Raw genomic sequence first — 19831 nt, 5'->3', positions numbered from 1 at the left:
TCTATGTGGTAAGCAAAATTAAGGGTGAAAATTGATCAACAAAAGAATCTAAACCACCTAATTACAAATAAGTGATCAATTAATAAAATAATATTAAAATATATATAATAAAGGGGAAGCAATTGCTCCCATTTTCTTTAAACGTGCAAAATGGTTTGAGGATGTGGCCACTCTCCATCACCCACGATGAGTTTTACCTCCCTTTCAGGAGGAAGGCGGACGACAAGAAGAAAAAAAATACAAAACCTGAAGGGGGAACGAACAGCCACAAGAAATAAGAAAGAAAGAAAGAAAGAACTGGCTGACATAATGGCATACTTGTAAATAAGGGAAAGTTTATTTCTAACAGATTTGGCTGACAGAATAGCATCGCTGTTAGGGGCAAAGGTGGAAAAAAAAATCATTTCGTTTTGGGTTTTTAGTTCAGCCCGTGTGTGTTAAATGTTTGTGGGTCTAATATAAATTAGTTTTGTCCTTATGATTAAATATGAAGCCCTTTTGGTTAAATAATAGTATAGGGTGGTTTTTTATTAAAATAAACTTAGTTCAAGCCCTTTTCATTAAAACTCCCTAATTGATATTATGAAGAAGTCTAAATCATGTTGACAAGAGTTAATCCAATCATATTGGTATATTGAGGACTCTTGTGTTTGCTCGTTTATAGGACTCATATTGATATAAGGAATGCAGTCTTGTATTTCTTGTGGGATTGTTATAGGGTCATCCAGGTCTTGTAGTATAAAACCACAAGCCCCTGCTCTCACAAAAATACGTTCTTATTGTTCCAATTACCTATAACTTCGAGAGCATTGAGTTTTACAAAGAGGAGAAGGTTGTGTGTAAATTTCTCTAATGGCTCTTAATCCTAATTTGTTGAACATAGTTATGATATGGTGTCTAGCACTATTCTTTCTTGTGATCAATGCCGTGAAGAACATGTGTGTTGTTGTGGGAGATATTCACCAGCCAATGCATGTCGGGTTCTATCAGATGAGAGAGGAAACTCAATAGCCTTGCGTTGGTACAGACACAAATCCAATCTTCACCATGTGTGGGATAGGAAGATCATACAACAAACTATGAAGGACTATTATGATAGAACACACAGGAAAGACTTCGGCAAACAGTTTGCAGGTATGTGTTGCAGATATTACTTCAGTATTTGCGTATACAGAATATATTTGGAGTGATGATTGTGATTTAGTTGGTTAAATCTTATGTTCTTGGCTAGTTTATTATAGAGCTTATATGGTTGCTCTTACACTCCTCTCTCCTTCAATGGAGGGACCATTTTCTTTCTTTTTTTCGTTTTGGTACGTATACATTTTTTTATCCTCAACACTTCTCAAGAATGAATTTTTGCAACCATCTTTGTTCGAGGTTTTAACAAGAATGATAAACCAGTTAGCAACGCACTATGCAAGAACGGTCGCATAAGCTCTATCGCCACCACCTGCGAGCTTTACTAAGTCCTGCACATTTTTATCTCTACTAATCACAATTATCTAATATAAATACGTATTTAAATGGTAGACTAACACATCTTTTTTACTTCCAAAGTTCTTCTTTCAACCAAATTAAAAGATGGAGAACAAAAAAGGTGCACCAACGCATGTCATATATCTTCTTGGTTTTACTTTGATCATGTTTTACTTATCAAAGGCAGTTGCACAAGAGGAAAAAAATAGCCTTCAAACTTACATTGTTTTTCTCGAAAAGCCGGCCTCCTCGAAATTTTCTGAAGAATCAGATTTAGATAGTTGGTATCAGTCATTTTTGCCTGAAACTACGGCAAACTTAAACCAGCAGAGGATCGTTCATGCCTACTGCAGTGTGGTCACTGGATTTGCAGCTAAACTGACACCAGAGGAAGTGAAAGCAATGGAAAACAAAGAAGGGTTTTTGTCGGCTCATCTCGAGAAAACGGTTCCTTTGCTAACTACTCATAGTCCTGACTTCTTGGGGTTAAACCAAGGATGCGGACTTTCCACAAGCAAATTACGGTGAAGGTGTGATAATAGGACTCTAGGATACAGGCATTGGACCCGATCATCCTTCATTCAGTGATGAAGGAGTACCCCCTCCTCCAGCTAAATGGAAGGGCAAGTGCGACTTCAATGGAACAGTGTGCAACAACAAGCTCATTGGTGCACAAAATTTCGTAGGTGCAGAAGAAGGGAATATTACAGGAAATCCATTTGATCTTGTTGGCCATGGCACCCACACTTCTAGCACCGCTGCTGGAAATTTTGTGGAAGGTGCCAGCGTATTGGAGAGGCCAATGGTACGGCTGTAGGCATGGCACCTTATGCTTACTTGGCAATGTACAAAGTCTGTTATGGGCGTGGTTGTACGTACGGCGACATTTTAGCTGGTCTTGATGCTGCTGTTGAAGATGGCTTGGACGTGCTTTCCCTTTCACTTGGAGGCCCCTCACTTCCTTTCTACAATGATGTGATTGCAATCGGTGCATTTGCAGCAATTAAAAAAGGAATATTTTTCAGCTGTGCGGCTGGAAATAACGGAGCAGGAAATCACCATAAATCTTTATCAAATGAGGCCCCATGGATTCTCACAGTTGGAGCAAGTACCACTGATAGAATACTTAAATCGGAAGATGAGAAGCTCAACACCTATGGCAGTATAATCAGAGATGCACTTGCTCCCAAGGTCGCTCACTTTTCTTCACGAGGACCAAGCAGATCAAGCCCTGGAATTTTGAAACCTGACATCACTGGACCCGGTGTTGACATCCTAGCAGCATGGCCTGAATCAGTGGACAATGCCACACCTCCTAATCCTAAGGCAACATTTAACATAATTTCAGGTACCTCAATGGCAACTCCTCACCTAAGCGGCATTGCAGCTTTGATCAAGAAATCACACCCTGACTGGTCTCCAGCTGCTATTAAATCTGCCATCATGACAACCGCTGATGTACTAAACCTCGCAGGCAAGCCCATCATTGACCAAGGGCTTTTCCCCGTGGACGTCTTTGCAATTGGTGCTTGTTGGATTTTGTGGCTCAATACTTCTTGGGCCTTTAGTTTTTTTTTTGTCTCAAGCCCAAATAGGTTTGGCCTTTTGTTACCCATGTGAAAGCCACATGACAGCTAGGGTATTAATTAAAAAGGCACCAGCCTTATATAAGGCAATTCATGCCTTTTGGTCAGAAGACAAGCTGCAGAAAAGCAGCAGAAAGGTAGCAGAAAAGAAGTGCAGCCGAAAGCAAGCAAAAAAGAGAAAAGGCAGCAATGATGTAATTTGTTAGGATGTTGGCTCAGGGAAGAAAAGTCAAGAGCTTTTCTTTTGGTATTTTCAAGGCAGCAGCTGCTATATGTTTGAGGAGAAGCCGAGAAAAGAAAAAATGGCAGATTAGAGAGAAAAATAGAAAGGTTGCTGTTTTCTATTCTTCCCTTTGTTAGTGATCACTGAACCAAAGATAATTGTACTACATTTTGTGGCTATTGGGAGAGAAGGAATTTGGTATATGTTTCCATCTTCTCCATTTGTTCTTTGTGAGAGTGAGAGCTATTGGGTGTATGTGAGATTTGGGTTTGAGTGTTGAACTCTATTTGTAATCTCCTTTTGATATTAGTGGAATTTCCTCGCCGTCTCGGAACTGGACGTAGGCTTACGCCGAACCAGTATAAATTATTGTGTTCTTTGGATTATTTGTCTTGTCATATTTTACCGTATTAGCTTATTGGTTTCATATTTGACGCTTCCGCACAACAAGTGGTATCAGAGCTCCGGGTTTCGACTTGGGGCTTTGTACTAATATGTCTATGAAACCTTCGAATATGTCGGTGAAATATGATATTGAAAAATTCAATGGGAGGAATGATTTTAGCCTGTGGAGGGTTAAGATGCGAGCTGTGCTAGTTCAACAAGGGTTGCTTAAGGCGCTACAGGGTGTGGAAGCCTTGCCACAAGATTGGTCTGCTGAAGAAAAAGAAGACGCTTTGAATCGAGCACATAGTGCAATTATGTTATCACTATCTGATGAAGTTCTTCGTGAGATGGAAAATGAAACTACTGCAGCTGGTTTGTGGCTTAAGTTGGAGAGTATATACATGACCAAATCCCTCACCAATCGTTTGTATTTGAAGCAACGTTTGTACACTCTCCGTATGACTGAAGGTACACCTATTCAAAACCATCTTGATGAGTTTAATAAGGTTATTATGGATTTGAAAAGTATGGATAATAAAATTAATGATGAGGATCAATCTTTGATTTTGTTGTGTTCTTTACCTCCTTCGTATGCGAATTTTGTTGAAACTTTGTTATATGGGAGAGATTCTATTTGTATGGAGAATGTAAAAGCTGCTTTGAATTCAAGAGAGTTAAAGAACAAAGTATTTGGAAATTTGAATGATTCTCATTCTGAGGCTTTGATAGCAAGAGGCAGAGATAGGGAATATGGTTCAGGGAGTAATAAAGGAAATTTGAGATCGAAGTCTAAGACCAGAAACAACACATGCAACTATTGTCGCAAGGAAGGGCATTGGAAAGTTGATTGCCCAAAACTGAAAGATAATGCTGGTGCGAGTGCGAATGTCGTCGATGACGACTTCGACTTTGTTCTATGATGACAGTTGGCTACACCAGATTTGAAATTAAAAAAAAAAAAAAAAAAAAAAAAAAGGAATCTGGTGTTGTGGGTACTCTTAAATCTCTCTGCTACATATGGAGATTTAAGAGTTTGTAAGGACTCTTTGTTATGATTTGAGAAAGTTGCTTAGTAGCCTCTATGTATGTTTGTGTTATGTCAGTTGCTCTTCATCGGTGTTTTTATTGTTTTGGATATTGGTATGGTTTTGCTTTTTTGGTAAAGTTGAATTTAGTGAGGGCCAATTTGTTAAGTTCTGCAAGTTTGGTTAGTGAGACACCACACTATTTTGGAGACACCACATGCACTGCAGAACATTTGTGTGGAACCCTCTTGTAGAAGGCAAGTCATATGCTTTCTAACTTTGGTCTATGGACATTTGGTTGGATTTGTTTGCCACTGCTATTTGGTCTGTTGGTCTCCATCATCTGCAATTAGTTTTCTTGAAGACTCCAGTTGAGGTATGGTTTTGGATCTCCTGCTGATTATTTGAATTTGAAATTTTGGTTGTCCTGTTGGTGCTCATGTGATGATGGTAAACTTGAGTGAAGGGCATATTTTTTGTATGTGGTATGTGAGACCTTGTTGCCAAATTTGTAATCAGTTTTGATTTGGAGAATGTGCCATGCTATGTGAATGAGTCTATTGGTGCAGTTTAAAACCATGGTGTTTGTGAGCAGGTGGAGTTCGTTGTGTGTCCAATTTTGGTATGGTGTGCTTGATCTTTTGTTGGTGATATTGAAGAATTTCAGTTCTTCGTTTGAATCACTTTTGTTTTGATCAAGGCACTTATGGTTTGCAAATTTGGAGAAGACGGTAGAGAAATGTTCACTTTCTTTGGCTTTGGTACAGTTTGAGTCGAGGTGGAAATTGTTATGAGTACCGGAAAGTTTGGTGAATTTGATTTAGCTTCCGTTGTCTGTAGTTCGTATTTTGGGTGCTTATGATGATTGTTGAGTCAACTCTGAGTTGCTTTCGGGAATTTCGCCAAGGTGGAGATTGTTGGATTTTGTGGCTCAATACTTCTTGGGCCTTTAGTTTTTTTTTTGTCTCAAGCCCAAATAGGTTTGGCCTTTTGTTACCCATGTGAAAGCCACATGACAGCTAGGGTATTAATTAAAAAGGCACCAGCCTTATATAAGGCAATTCATGCCTTTTGGTCAGAAGACAAGCTGCAGAAAAGCAGCAGAAAGGTAGCAGAAAAGAAGTGCAGCCGAAAGCAAGCAAAAAAGAGAAAAGGCAGCAATGATGTAATTTGTTAGGATGTTGGCTCAGGGAAGAAAAGTCAAGAGCTTTTCTTTTGGTATTTTCAAGGCAGCAGCTGCTATATGTTTGAGGAGAAGCCGAGAAAAGAAAAAATGGCAGATTAGAGAGAAAAATAGAAAGGTTGCTGTTTTCTATTCTTCCCTTTGTTAGTGATCACTGAACCAAAGATAATTGTACTACATTTTGTGGCTATTGGGAGAGAAGGAATTTGGTATATGTTTCCATCTTCTCCATTTGTTCTTTGTGAGAGTGAGAGCTATTGGGTGTATGTGAGATTTGGGTTTGAGTGTTGAACTCTATTTGTAATCTCCTTTTGATATTAGTGGAATTTCCTCGCCGTCTCGGAACTGGACGTAGGCTTACGCCGAACCAGTATAAATTATTGTGTTCTTTGGATTATTTGTCTTGTCATATTTTACCGTATTAGCTTATTGGTTTCATATTTGACGCTTCCGCACAACAGTGCTGGCCATGTTAACCCTGCAAAGGCAAATGACCCAGGGCTCATCTTCGACATAAAACCAGAGGATTACTTTCCTTACTTGTGCGGTTTGAATTACAATGAAACAGCGATTAAGATCATCACCCAACAAACTGTTAAATGCTCGGAAGTTGGAGTAATGCCAGAAGCACAGCTCAATTACCCTTCATTTTCTATTAAAGCAGGTCCCAATCAGACTCAGTCCCAGTACTATACAAGGGCTGTGAAGAACGTTGGCCCGGCTACTTCAACGTAAACTTGGATCTTTTCGTACCACACCAAATGGGGATGAGTGTGAATCCGCAGGTTCTTACATTCACAAAGGTTAACCAGGAGATTACATACCGTGTCGACTTTATCGCACAAGACGGTGCTGGTAAAGATGGTGTACCTTATGGTCAGGGATACTTGAGATGGTTTTCTGATAAGCATAATGTTACTACCCCTATAGCTGTCATCTTTGACACTCCGGAAGATTAAAATTTGGTCTTATAGTTGTAGAAGCCCATCTGTTAAGGCTCACTATTTCATTCGGGCTATGACCTATGTCGTAGACTCGTAGGTAATGTACCTACGATTTTCTACAAAGAATAATGATGCATGATACGAACATGTAACGCAATTAACTTTCTTCTGCAATTTATCCAGGTCCAACTTGACCACCAGAACTTGAAACTGCATTGATCCCCATCTGGCGTATAAAAACTCACAGAAGCATTTAGAAACCCACTCTTAATTTATATAAACAAGCCCTGATTCATCCAAGTTTTTGCTTTGACCAAATTAAAAGACGGAGAAGAAAAATGGCGCAACGTTGCATGTCATATATTTCTAAAAAGGTTTTATTTTGATCATGCTTTTTTCATCACTAGTATTTTCTGAGATGATGCCACTTGGCATCATCACAATGTGGCAGTTGTAATATTGCTTAGTTACTGATTGTAACTAATAAGAAGGTCTTAGTAGCTAAGTTGTTATCTGCTACTATAAATAGTAAGTCTTTTACATAAAAGAAGTCATTGTAAAAGTTGTATTGCTTAATAGAAAGTTACAGTTCCTTGTACATTGAGTAAAGAAGCATAGAGGATCCTAACAGTTCCACAATAGGAGCAAAATAACCTCCAAACTTACTTTGTTTTTTTTCGAAAAGCCAGTCTTTTCGAAATTTTCTGTAGAATAAGATTTAGACAGTTGGTATCAGTCAGTTTTGCCTTAGCTACTACAAACGCAAGCCAGAAGAGGATAGCTCATGCATAACGCAGTGTGGTCACTTGATTTGCAGCAAAACTGACACTGGAGGAAGTGAAAGCAATGCAAAACAAAGAAGGGTTTTTGACGCTTCATCCCGAGATAACGTTACCTGGATTCGATTACAGAGGCATTTGGTCACACACACATACATGAGTTGTGAAGGAAATGAATAGGACAAAATATAAATGTTGGGGAGCCACACGCCTCACTCGTGTACGAGTGCTCACGTGCTTCACACGGGTATACTTAACAAACTTAACCAACTTAACCAACTTGGCCAGATGGCACATCTCCATCGTTTAAATGTTTTAATCCTAGTCATTAATTACATTCAGCTTATAAGCTTCAAACCTAAACTAAGAACACTTCAATTCATTTTGAACTGCACTGTGAATTCAATTCACCTCCTTTGATCTTCATCAGCAACATCCTTATGCTACAACACTCCCTTCTAAGGTTGTTGCTGATTTGACTCCAAGCATTCCTCTAAGATAATTGAACCTTTCTTTAGGTAAAGCTTTGGTGAATATGTTTGCAAGTTGTTCTTCAGATTTGCAGTACACCAAGTCAATCACATTGTTCTGCAAAGCTTCCCTAATGAAATGATACCTTCGGTTGATATGCTTGGACCTCTAGTGAAACACATGGTTCCTTGTCATGGCAACATGGTTCATTGTCATGGCAATGGCAAAGCTGTTGTCATAATACAATGACGTTGCCTTAGTTTGCAACTCACCAAAATCTTCCAAGACAAACATAAGCCAAATTGCTTGAGTTGTGGCTTCAGATGCACTTACATACTCAACTTCTACAGTGGAGAGTGCTACGTTGTGTTGCTTTACTGAAGTCTAAGAGAAAATGCCACTTCCAAAGGAAAATGCATATCCTAATGTGCTTTTCAAATCATTCTCACCACTTCTTCGATCACTATCACATTAGCCAACAATCATTGCCTTCTTACCTTTGACATATTCAATTCCATAATTCAAGATTCCCTTAATGTACCTTAGTACTCTTTTAGCCGTCCCAAAGTATTTTTTGGTAGGGTTGTGCATGAATCTTGAGAATATATCAGGTCTAGTAGTTGTCAAGTACAACAAGCTACTAACCATTTTCCTATAAAGAGCTTCATCTGCAGTTTCACTTCCATCTTTCTTCTTCGCTTTCTCATTCACAAGAAGAGGTATACTCACTGGTTTAAAATCATCCTTCAAGTCAAATTTATCCCTAAGAGCAAGAGCATACTTCTTTTGGTTTATGAATATACTAGTTCACCTTAGACAATTCCCATTCCAAGGAAATGATAGAGCAATCCAAGATCAGTCATTTCATATTTCTTCATCATATCCTGTTTGAATTCTTCAATCTACATTGCATAGCTTCCAATATACACAATGTCATACACATAGATGGATACAATCAGTGATTCCTCATTTCTCAGTTTGATATATAATGTGGCTTCACTAGGACTCCTTTGAAAACCACAGCTTAGTAGATGAGTATTTATCTCATCATACCAACCTTTGGGTACTTGTTTTAGCCCATAGAGAGCCTTCTTCAATCTATACACCTTGTCTTCAGTTCCAGACTTTACCAAACTATCTGGATGATTAACATAAGCCTCTTCTTGTAGAACACCATTCAAAAATGCAGACTCACATCCAACTCACATAGCTTCCAATTTCTCTGTGCATCAAGAACAATCAGGGTTCTGATTGTGTCAAGCCTTGCAACTGGGGCAAAGGTTTCGTTGAAGCCAATACCAGGCTTCTATGAATAGCCTTTTGGCAACCAATCTGACTTTATGCTTCTGAATTGTACCATCCAAGTTCAATTTGGTTTTGAAAACCCATTTTACACCGATCATTGTTTCTCAATAGACCTATCAACAAGCTCCCATGTCTGATTCTTTTTTTCTTCAAAACCTTCTGGTTTAGAAATGCACATATTGCATCTAGCATAGACCTCACTCAGAAAAATGAGTTTTTTGGAAGGAAAAAAAAATGAAGCACACTAAGATGAACAGCGGTGCTGTAAAACTTGGAGAGTACATTGCTCTCTTTCTATTCCTCTTGGATTCGATTACAGAGGCATTCGATCACACACAGATACATAAGGTGTGAAGGAAATGAACAGAACACCTCACTCGTGTAAGAGTGCTCACGTGCTCCACATGGGACTACTTAAAAACTTAACAGATTTGGATAGATGGCACGCTCTCCATCGTTTGGATGTTTTAATCCTAGTTATCAATTACATTCAACTTATAAGTTCAAACTTAAACTAAGAACACTTCAATTCATTTTGAACTGCAATGTGATGCAATTCACTTCCTTTGATCTTCATTAGCAACATGTTTATGCTGCAACATCTAACACATCTGCTGGAAATTTTGTGCAAGGGGCTTAGCATGTTTGGAAAGTCAAATGGCAAGGCACCTTGTGCTCATTTTGCATTGTAGGTCCGGTGACATCTTAGCTGGCCTCAATTGGAGGTCCCACACTTCCGTTTTACGATGATATATTGCAATTAGTGCATTTGTAGCAACGAAAAGAGGAATTCTCGTTAGCCATGGAATTGGAAAGTCTAGTAATGAGGCCTTATCGTTCCTCATAGTTGGAGCAAGTACTGCTAAAACAATACTAAAATAACAAGATGAGAAGCTCAACTCATATGACACTGTACTTGGAGATGCTCTTGCTCCTAGGGTCGCCTTCTTTTTATCAAGACGACCAAGCCGCACAAGCCCTTCAATTTTGAAACCCAACATCATTGGACCCGACGTTAAGCATTAAAATCCTAGCTGCTTGGCTAAATCAGTGGACAATGTCGCACTTCCTAATCCTAAGGTGTCATTTAACATAATTTCGGGTACCTCAATGTTAAGTCCTCACCTGAGTAGCATTGCAGTGTTGCTCAAGAGATCACACCCTAACATAATTTTGGTGCAAGAAATTTCATTGGCACAGGCAAAGGCATACCTAATCCAAAACCTCCAATTGACCAAGATGGCGATGGGAGCGACACATCTAGCACAACTGCAGGAAATTTCGGGTAAGGTGCCAGCATGTTTGGAGAGGCCAATGGCACAGCTACTGGCATGGCTCATCATGCTCACTTGGCAATGTACAAAGTCTCTGAGTTTGAGTGTGCTGAAGGTTATGTTTTGGCTGCAATGGATGTTGTGGTTGAGGATGGAGTGGACGTGCTATCCCTCTCAGTTGGCTGTCCCACAATTCCTTTGTATGAGGATGTGATTGCAAGCTGCATTTGGAGCAACTCAAAAGGGAGTTTTTGTCAGCTCTGCAGCTGGAAACTCTGGTTTTGAACCCGGTTCTCTGTCAAATGAGCTCTCACGGATTCTCACAGTTGGAACAAGAACAACCGACATAATATTAAACATAAACTCACAACCTACAGCCACAATCTTGTCCAATGGCAACAGAGACGCACTTCATCCCGAGATCGCATCCTTTTCATCAAGAGGGCCAAACACTACAAGCCACGGAATTCTGTAACCTAACATCATTGGACCTGGTGTTGACATCCTGGCAGCATGGCTCGAATCAGTAGACAACTCCACACTTCCTTCTCCTAAGCCAACATTTAACATAATTTCGGGTACCTCAACTTTAACTCTTCACCTAGGTGGAATCGCAGCCTTGCTCAAGAAGTTACACCCTGATTGGTCATCAAATCCGCCATCATGACAACTGCGAATGTTCTAAATCTTGCAGACAGGCCCGTTGTTGATTAATGGAACAAAACTGGGAATATCTTTGCAATTGGTGCAGGACATGTCAACACTTCGAAAGCAAATGGTCTGGGGCTCAACCACGATCTACAACCAGAGGACTGCATTCATACTTGTGTGGCTTGAATTACACCAAAAAATAGATAACCACCATGCCCCAAGAAACAGTGAACTGCTCTCAAATCGGCACCATAGAAGAAACACAACCGAATTATTCATCATTTTTTTATCATTGTAGAAGTTGTGCATTAATTAAGTCTGAATTTACCACCTCGCTCATAAACCGTAAAGTTTCCTTCACATCCACAATCTTTACTTGGTGCTCAACATTCAAGAAACTGCATTCAAGAATCTCATTGATCACGTGAATAACAATATCATCTTCTAAGAAATTATACAAACTTGAGGAGTATAACTTGCTTACCTCATCCTCATCAACTTCATTCACAAAACAACTATTGACTTCGTCTTCATCAATGTACTCATCGTAAATTGGTGGTAAATTCCAATCGACGAAACTAGTTTCTTCGACAGTGTGCTCTTCAAACAGATTGTAAATCACAGCCATGGTCTTCAACTGCAGCGGAAAACCTGCTTTGATGCCACTTGATGCAGGACAGAACCAAGGTATCAAGGAGAGGGGAATAGATAACCTGGGATTCGCTCAACCAAGGGCAACGGAGCTAGCTCACGTCGCTAATCGTGGATTCGCTCACACGACCGAGCCAAATGCTTGATTGGGGAAGGAGAAATCACTCACTTCACAATGCAAAATATATTTTAATTCATTCAAGTCTTCCTAAACATACATACGGAGTCCTTTAAATAGAGAGATTACAAACATTGGTAGGATAAATACTTATTACTAACGATTATAGTTACTAGAAACCTAATAAAATATAGATTTGAAATATGAAAAGCCGCAAACAATCAAATTTAATATAAAAACTATGTTTAATGTCGTGTATTGCATCACCAAGTCTGTGCTTTACACAAAGGCTGAGGAATGTTGGCCTGGGTAATTCAGCTTACAACTCGGATCTTTTAGTACCAAGTAATACGATCATGAACGTGACTCCCTCAGGTGCTGACATTCACGGAGGTTAACCAGACGATTATGTACTAGGTGGAATTTACTGCACTTGACAACGATAATAATATCCAGACACAAGGATATTTGAGATGGTTTTCTGCAAGTTATAATGTAACAAGTCCAATATCTGTGGTCATTGGCTCTAGGTGAAATTTGAATTTTACGTAGATAACTTATGAAAATCTACATGTAAATTTATGATTTGATAATAATGAACATAATAAACTCAAGGCTATTCGGAGCCTTGCTCCTCAAGTTAACTCTAAGTAGCTAGCTGATGATTTTAGGTCACATTCTTCTATTAGGGTCTACCACTGTCATAATCGAAACATTAAAAAAGGGAATAGTTATTAGCACTCCAAAAATCTCATCCTACACTCCCCAAAAGTAGATTTTTCTTTCTGGTTATAGAAAGTTTGGAGTGCAAAATAAGATTTTTAGAGTGCTAATAGCAATTCCCTTAAAAAAGTTACCGTTACTAAAAGCTGTTAATTCATCAGAAATCGAAAAATATGCATGTCAGATGTAAAATCATAATGGAGTACATGTAATTTACATAAAACCTTTCACATTGTGAATTAGTGTTCTAAAAATCAGCCTTGGCAGTGAAGGCCCGCCGTGATTTAAGGCAAATCATTTCAAAAAATCGGTCTAGAGCTAGGCAGTCCTAGGCGGTTTGGTTTTGTTTTTTTTTTTTTATTAATTGTGTGCTTTTTTTTTTCTTTTTTAGTTTCATGGTGGTATACTTATGGAAATGATGTACCTAATTTGTAAACAATGGATTGACTACAAGTTCATCCAATTGTGAAATGAATTGGAGCATTTTTTTAGGGGATACATACAATGAAAAGAAATAAACTAAATACAACAGGGTTAAATAATTTAGTACATGTCCAATCCAATGCAAGGATCATGAACAAGAAGAATTTAATCTATCATCCAAGAATACTCCTCATTATGATTATATGCTTACTGTTTTATAAATATTGAACTAGTTGGATGGATGTACTTTGTGTATTTTTCTACTTCTATTTTTGCATTTTATCATTCTTTTATTATCCATACAAGTATAGTTTTTTCTCAAAGTGTAAATAGGCACTTATTTACAAGATATATAATAAATTTACATAAATCTACATAGGCCCCACCTAGCCACCTAGGCGCTAGGCGCTAGGCCCCTGCTCACCACCCGACTAGCGCCTAGCTTTTTTTATAACCTTGTTCTGAATACAGCATGTAACATACAATAATTGTGAAATCCCGTTCCTGGATTTCACTATTGTAATCTATAATAGGAGCATATTTATGCGACTTAGTTAGCTTGTTTTCTTGCATTTTCATAGTTTGTTTATGTTTATTATAGTGTTTTAAGCTATTTTCGTGGGTTTGTAGGTTCATATGACAAAGTTGGCAAGAAAGTGCATTTTGGAGCATTTTGAGGCAGTTTTGGGCACCAAATGGATAGCTTATGAATGGAGCAAGATGGATGGACGAATTTGAAGTTCAAGAGGCTAGGAATGTGCTGAAATGAGTGAAGAAATAAATCCAAGTCAAGGAAGATAAGAAATCAGCTCAAGTGAAGAAACCTTATCCAAAACATTATCCATAACCTTATCCTATCTTATCTTATCCTAATCCTAATCTACCTATATTTCAGCTACAAAAGGGATTTCTTTTCCTATTTGGAGACTTAAAACCTGATTTCTAGAAGCCTTATCCACTCCTACAAAGGTGTTGCACCTTATCCCTTGTTTTTCTAGGAAATCAGCCACAAAACAAGCTTTCTAGAAGGCCTTATCTCCTCTCCTAAAAATCTGGCGCCCTAAACCTTTCTAGGACTTCTAGAAAACTGATTATTCCTTTCCCCCTTGGTTTCTAAAAGCCTTAGCCTTTTCCTTCAAGGATTGTGTGTTATTATCCTATACAAATTAGGCCTTTAAATCCTTTTCCTTTGCTACATAGGGGCTGCGAATTTCAGCCTATAAATACCATCCTTTGCTGCACCATTTAGTCACCATCCTCTACCATATTTTCACTACAACATTCACCCAAACATACCTTGTGTGCCGTGAGTTTGCAAGGAGAAGAAGGAAGACAACTTGGAGCCGTGCATGCCATTCAAGGAGCTTGGATTGTGGAGCGTTTCTAGGTGCTTTCTATCTTTGTTTTAATGTTTAAATTTATAGTATTTTCGTGAAGTTAAATTAATTTTAGATTTTAATTACTTAATTACAAAATTTGAATATTTTAAAATAGTTATTAAATCCGCAGACCTTCGAGGGTCATTTTTAATGTTCCTTAGTTGGGCTTGACCCCACGAGTGTTTAGGCGAATGTTGTATGTGAATCGGGACGAGAAAGGAAGGTTACGAACGTTTTAGAAGTTTCTTTAAAATTTAAAAAAAAAAAAAAAAAAAGAAGATAGAAGCTGCCTGATGGCAGTGAGGGAAAAAGAAGAAGGAGAGTGTCAAGACGGAGGAAATTAGGGGCTTGACGAATGGAAAAAGGATAGAGGAATGAGGGTGACTAATCAGGAATGAGGGTGACTAATCAGGAAGGAGAATAGGGAGGGAAATGAGAGAGTGGAGATGTACGGGATCATGGATCCCTTACCCATTTCTGGTAACCCAACCCGGTGAAACAATGGAACCCGTTGGGTTCCCGGTCAAATTCCTGCGATTTTCCTACGAGTTTAACCAAGCCACCACCTGAGAACTCTTCACCAACCTTCATTCTCCATTTTTCACCCAAGATCGATGGGGTTTTGGCCCCATATGACAAAGAACAAAATCGTGGGTTCCGGGGACACCACTGCAGCAATCCGCCACTCTGGAAACCTCACCCTAGATTACCACACCAATAGACTCCTCCCATTCCCACGAACAAAGCCCAAGCAATGGTGGAGGCATCAGAGCAAGTATGGAGCTTGAATCGAAGCACACCCTTTTCTAGGGTTCCAGCGGGTTCGAGGGAAGTTGGGGCCTTTCCCAACCAAATTGGACTTTTCCACTGGTATAAAACTTGTTATACTCATTGAGATCTTCATTTCTGTAAATTTTGGTAAATTTTGGAAATAGTTGGTTTTTTCCGATGAACCAGGTCGGCCCGTAGCCACGTGCAGCGGCGCGTGTGGCGGCACAGGGCCAATGGACCAACATTGTCTTTTTAAGTTGAATTCAATGTTCTAGTTCCAAAATTGATGACCGTTTGATATAGTTAGATAGTCTGAACCTAGTATGGTGAAGTAATTTACTTGATCATTTTATGATTTAACTATCTGACCATTGGATCGTCATCAAAATTTAATATGTTATAGTACGTAATATTTGAGGATAACTGGAATTTAAAGATCGGGAATCAGATGGACGGATCTTCCAGAATTAGATTTCTAACTTAGTAAAATTAATTGTTAACCGCCACCTAATTCTAGCAATTGGTGAAGATCCGACCGTTGAATCGCGATGAGATTTTGGTATGTTGTTCTTTGAGCGTAATGTGGACCTTAGGAAGTTACAGATCTAGATTATGATGTGTGGATCTTCCGGATTAAATTGCTAGGGTGTGGACCCCACCGTTGACGTTTGGTCAACAAGTCTTGAACCATTTGAATTACTAAAATTAGTATTACTAGAGACTCAGTGAAGCTTTGTGGACTTCTCTCGATGAGTGACTTTAATATATGTGATATGGTGATTACCCGATTCTTTATATTAATATCCTTTGTGGATATGACATGGTTTTATAAATGTGTTTTCTGTTAAAATGTGATTCTTTTATAATTGGCCATCAATCTATTTTTATTAAATGTGATTTGATTCATGGATTGGTAATATTTGTGAAAAAGGTGATTCGAATTGCATATTGAAATGTTTTGTAAATTGAGGGCTAGTAGGGGACTATAATCCTGCTTGGTTAATCCGCATTGGGGGGTCACTAGTGGTCATGCTTGGTTAATCCGCATTGGGGGACCATACTATATATGGATCGCACTTGGTTAATCTGCATTGAGGGATCCTTATGGCCATTTATACTTAGGGGTGATCATGCCTTGGACGAGTGAGGTTTACAACTACGTCTTAATCTAGTGATACTTCTCTTCCTCTCCAAGTCCAAATCCTTCCTTCCTTTCATCAAAATACAACAAAATCTCAAAATTTTCCAATGAAAGCAAAAAGAAGTGATGAAAATGTTAGAAATACTTGTAATGCACAAAAAAATAAAAAAATGAACGCAAGTTGAGGAGTTAAAAAAATATGATATTTCACTAAAAAAGCAAAAAGGTGAATAACGAGTCGTAACATCTACGGTCACACAGAAAAGTCCATTGTGTACAATCGGGCTAAATAGCTAAAAGCGCCTAAATCCCAAAAATTTCCCGACTAACTTATGGGGACAGCTTGTTTATTTTTTATTTTATTCCATCTTGAAATTACAAGCACGAAGATAGAGCCAGATAAGAGAGTCGTAACCAAGAAAGAATGTTAACTACTAATCAATCCAAAATCCAGGTATTAAGAAGAACAATAAACCAACTAAGTTGACACCAGACCAACATAGCACCTCCAAAATCCAAACAAACAAATATTGGTATTGGTATTATTTAATTTACATAAGATCCTTCGCTACATTGGTATAACTGAAACGATTAGCGAGTATTACCAAGTTCTGTATTTTAATTCCAAAATCCTGCATTTTTAGACTCTTATGCTCAGCCTCATTTGGCATCCCCTTAGTCAATCAAGTCGCAACAAGCATACCTTAACCTCGAGGGTCATTGTCAGATCGGTACAAGAAATGCCGGCGAATGTCCCTTCAAACCCCGCGTTTCATCTCCATCTCTTTTGTGTAGCTACTATATATCTATATATAGGTTCTCTAATAGCAGACTAACACAAATCACTTCCACTTTCGGGTTCTTCTCAATCGAAAGATGGAAAGCAAAAGGTTTGTGGCTTTCCTTCTTGGCTTGAGTTTCGCGTTATACTTATCTGTAGGAGGTGCTCATGAAGATGCAGCGCTAGAATCACTACCTGAGACAGATGACGAAGATATAAACATGCAAACTTATATTGTGTGGGTAAACCAACCAGTGCAGAAGTTCCTTTTTTCAAAATCTCATCAAGATTTGGAGAGTTGGTATCACACATTTTTGCCGACAACTATATCAAGCTCAAACAAGATGGTGAATCCACGGATGGTTCATGTATACCGCAATGTGGCCACCGGGTTTGCAGCAAAGCTCACTCCGGAGGAAGTAAAGGCCATGGAAAAGAAAGAGGGGTTTGTGTCCGCTCATCCAGAGCGAATTCTACCTCTGCACACTACTCACAGTCCTAACTTCTTGGGATTGAACCAAGGACTGGGAGTATGGAAAGGAGCAAACTACGGTAAAGGTGTAATAATCGGAGTTCTTGATACTGGGATAACACCTGATCATCCATCATTTAGCGATGAAGGAATGCCCCCTCCTCCAGCAAAATGGAAAGGCAAGTGTGACTTTAATGGAACAGTGTGCAATAACAAGCTTATTGGGGCAAGAAATTTCCAAGGCGGGAAAAGTACAGGAGCTCCTCCAGTTGACGATGAAGGTCATGGCACACACACGTCCAGCACAGCTGGAGGAAATTTTGTCAAAGGTGTCAGCGTCTTTGGTCAGGCCTATGGCACAGCATCGGGCATGGCACCTTACGCACATGTGGCAATGTACAAGGTCTGCGGGGAGGAGGGCTGTTCTGAAAGTAACATCTTAGCTGCAATGGATACTGCTGTCGAAGATGGTGTGGACGTGCTTTCCCTCTCACTTGGAGGTCCATCATTTCCTTTCTATGCTGATGGGATTGCAATTGGTGCATTTGGAGCAATTCAAAAGGGAATCTTTGTCAGTTGTTCAGCTGGAAACTCTGGTCCTTTCTATGGTAGTTTATCAAACGAGGCTCCGTGGATTCTCACAGTTGGAGCAAGCACCATTGACAGAAGCATAAGAGCAGTAGCAAAGCTAGGAAATGGGGGAGAATACGACGGTGAATCATTATTCCAGCCTAAAGATTTTGGTTCAGAGTTATTACCTATGGTGTATGCAGGCGCAAATGGCAAGGAATCATCTAGATTCTGCTCTTCCGGATCACTTGAAAATGTTGAAGGGGCAATAGTGGTGTGTGAGAGAGGTGGAGGAATAGGAAGAATCGACAAAGGGGCAGAAGTGAAAAGAGCTGGTGGAGCTGCCATGATTCTCGTGAATGCAGTGACTGATGGTGATAGCACCTTAGCTGACCCTCATGTGCTTCCCGCAACGCATGTGGGTTATGCTGCAGGTGTGAGAATCAAAGCCTACTTAAACTCCACCTCCAGTCCTGCAGCCACAATCTTGTTCAAAGGAACTATCATCGGAGATAAACTTGCTCCCAAAATCACTTCTTTTTCATCAAGGGGACCGAATATGGAAAGCCCTGGAATTTTGAAGCCCGACATCGTTGGTCCCGGTGTTAGCATCCTAGCGGCGTGGCCCGTTTCAGTGGACAATGCCACGGATTCTAACGCGACATTTAACATGATTTCAGGTACCTCAATGTCATGCCCACACCTAAGCGGCATTGCAGCCTTGCTCAAGAGTTCCCACCCTGACTGGTCACCGGCTGCCATTAAGTCTGCAATTATGACAACCGCGGGAGTAAATAACCTTGGAGGAAAGCCCATTGTTGATGAAACACTTAAGCCGGCAGACATCTTTGCCACTGGTGCAGGCCATGTTAACCCTTACAAAGCAAATGACCCTGGGCTCATCTACGACACAAAGCCAGCGGATTACATTCCTTACTTGTGTGGATTGAACTACACAAACGAACAGATACAAGTCATCACCCAACAAACAGTAAACTGCTCTGAAGTAGAAAACATACCAGAAGCACAGCTAAACTATCCCTCATTTTCTATTATAGTTGGGTCATCTGATGAGTCTAAGTCTCAGTACTATACAAGGACAGTGAAGAATGTTGGCTTGGCTAACTCAACTTACAAGTTGGATCTTAATGTACCACGTCAAATGGGAATGAGTGTGAATCCTGAGGTGCTCACATTCACAGACGTTAACCAGGAGATTACGTTCTATGTGGAGTTTCTCGCAGAAGACGGCGCTGGAAAGGATGGAGTTCCGTTTGCTCAGGGATATTTGAGATGGGTTTCTGATAAGCATTCTGTTAGTAGTCCAATATCAGTCATCTTTGACACCGGCTCGAATGGAAAATGAACAAGCAACAGTTATCACAAGCTTGCAGACAATAACAGAAGCAAACAGAGCCCAAAATAAGAGCAATTCCAGTCATGCAATTCAAATCCTTGAACATTTTGATTTTTTAGCATTGTCATTGTCAACTTG

At 39.5% G+C, this 19831-nt stretch overlaps 1 protein-coding gene and 1 pseudogene across 1 annotated transcript; both read left to right on the top strand.

Moving 5' to 3' along the window:
* Positions 1 to 1584: 1584 nt before the first annotated feature.
* Positions 1585 to 6842, top strand: LOC108174631 (subtilisin-like protease 3; annotated as a pseudogene).
* Positions 6843 to 17389: 10547 nt separating this feature from the next.
* LOC103444789 (subtilisin-like protease 3) lies at positions 17390 to 19702 on the top strand. The gene has a single exon (XM_017334893.3). The coding sequence runs from the start codon at positions 17390 to 17392 to the stop codon at positions 19700 to 19702; it is 2313 nt and encodes a 770-aa protein (XP_017190382.2).
* Positions 19703 to 19831: the final 129 nt, after the last annotated feature.

The sequence above is a fragment of the Malus domestica genome, chromosome 04 (genome assembly GCF_042453785.1).
Source record: "Malus domestica chromosome 04, GDT2T_hap1".
Lineage (NCBI taxonomy): Eukaryota > Viridiplantae > Streptophyta > Magnoliopsida > Rosales > Rosaceae > Malus > Malus domestica.
This window is presented reverse-complemented; position numbering and strand designations above follow the sequence as displayed.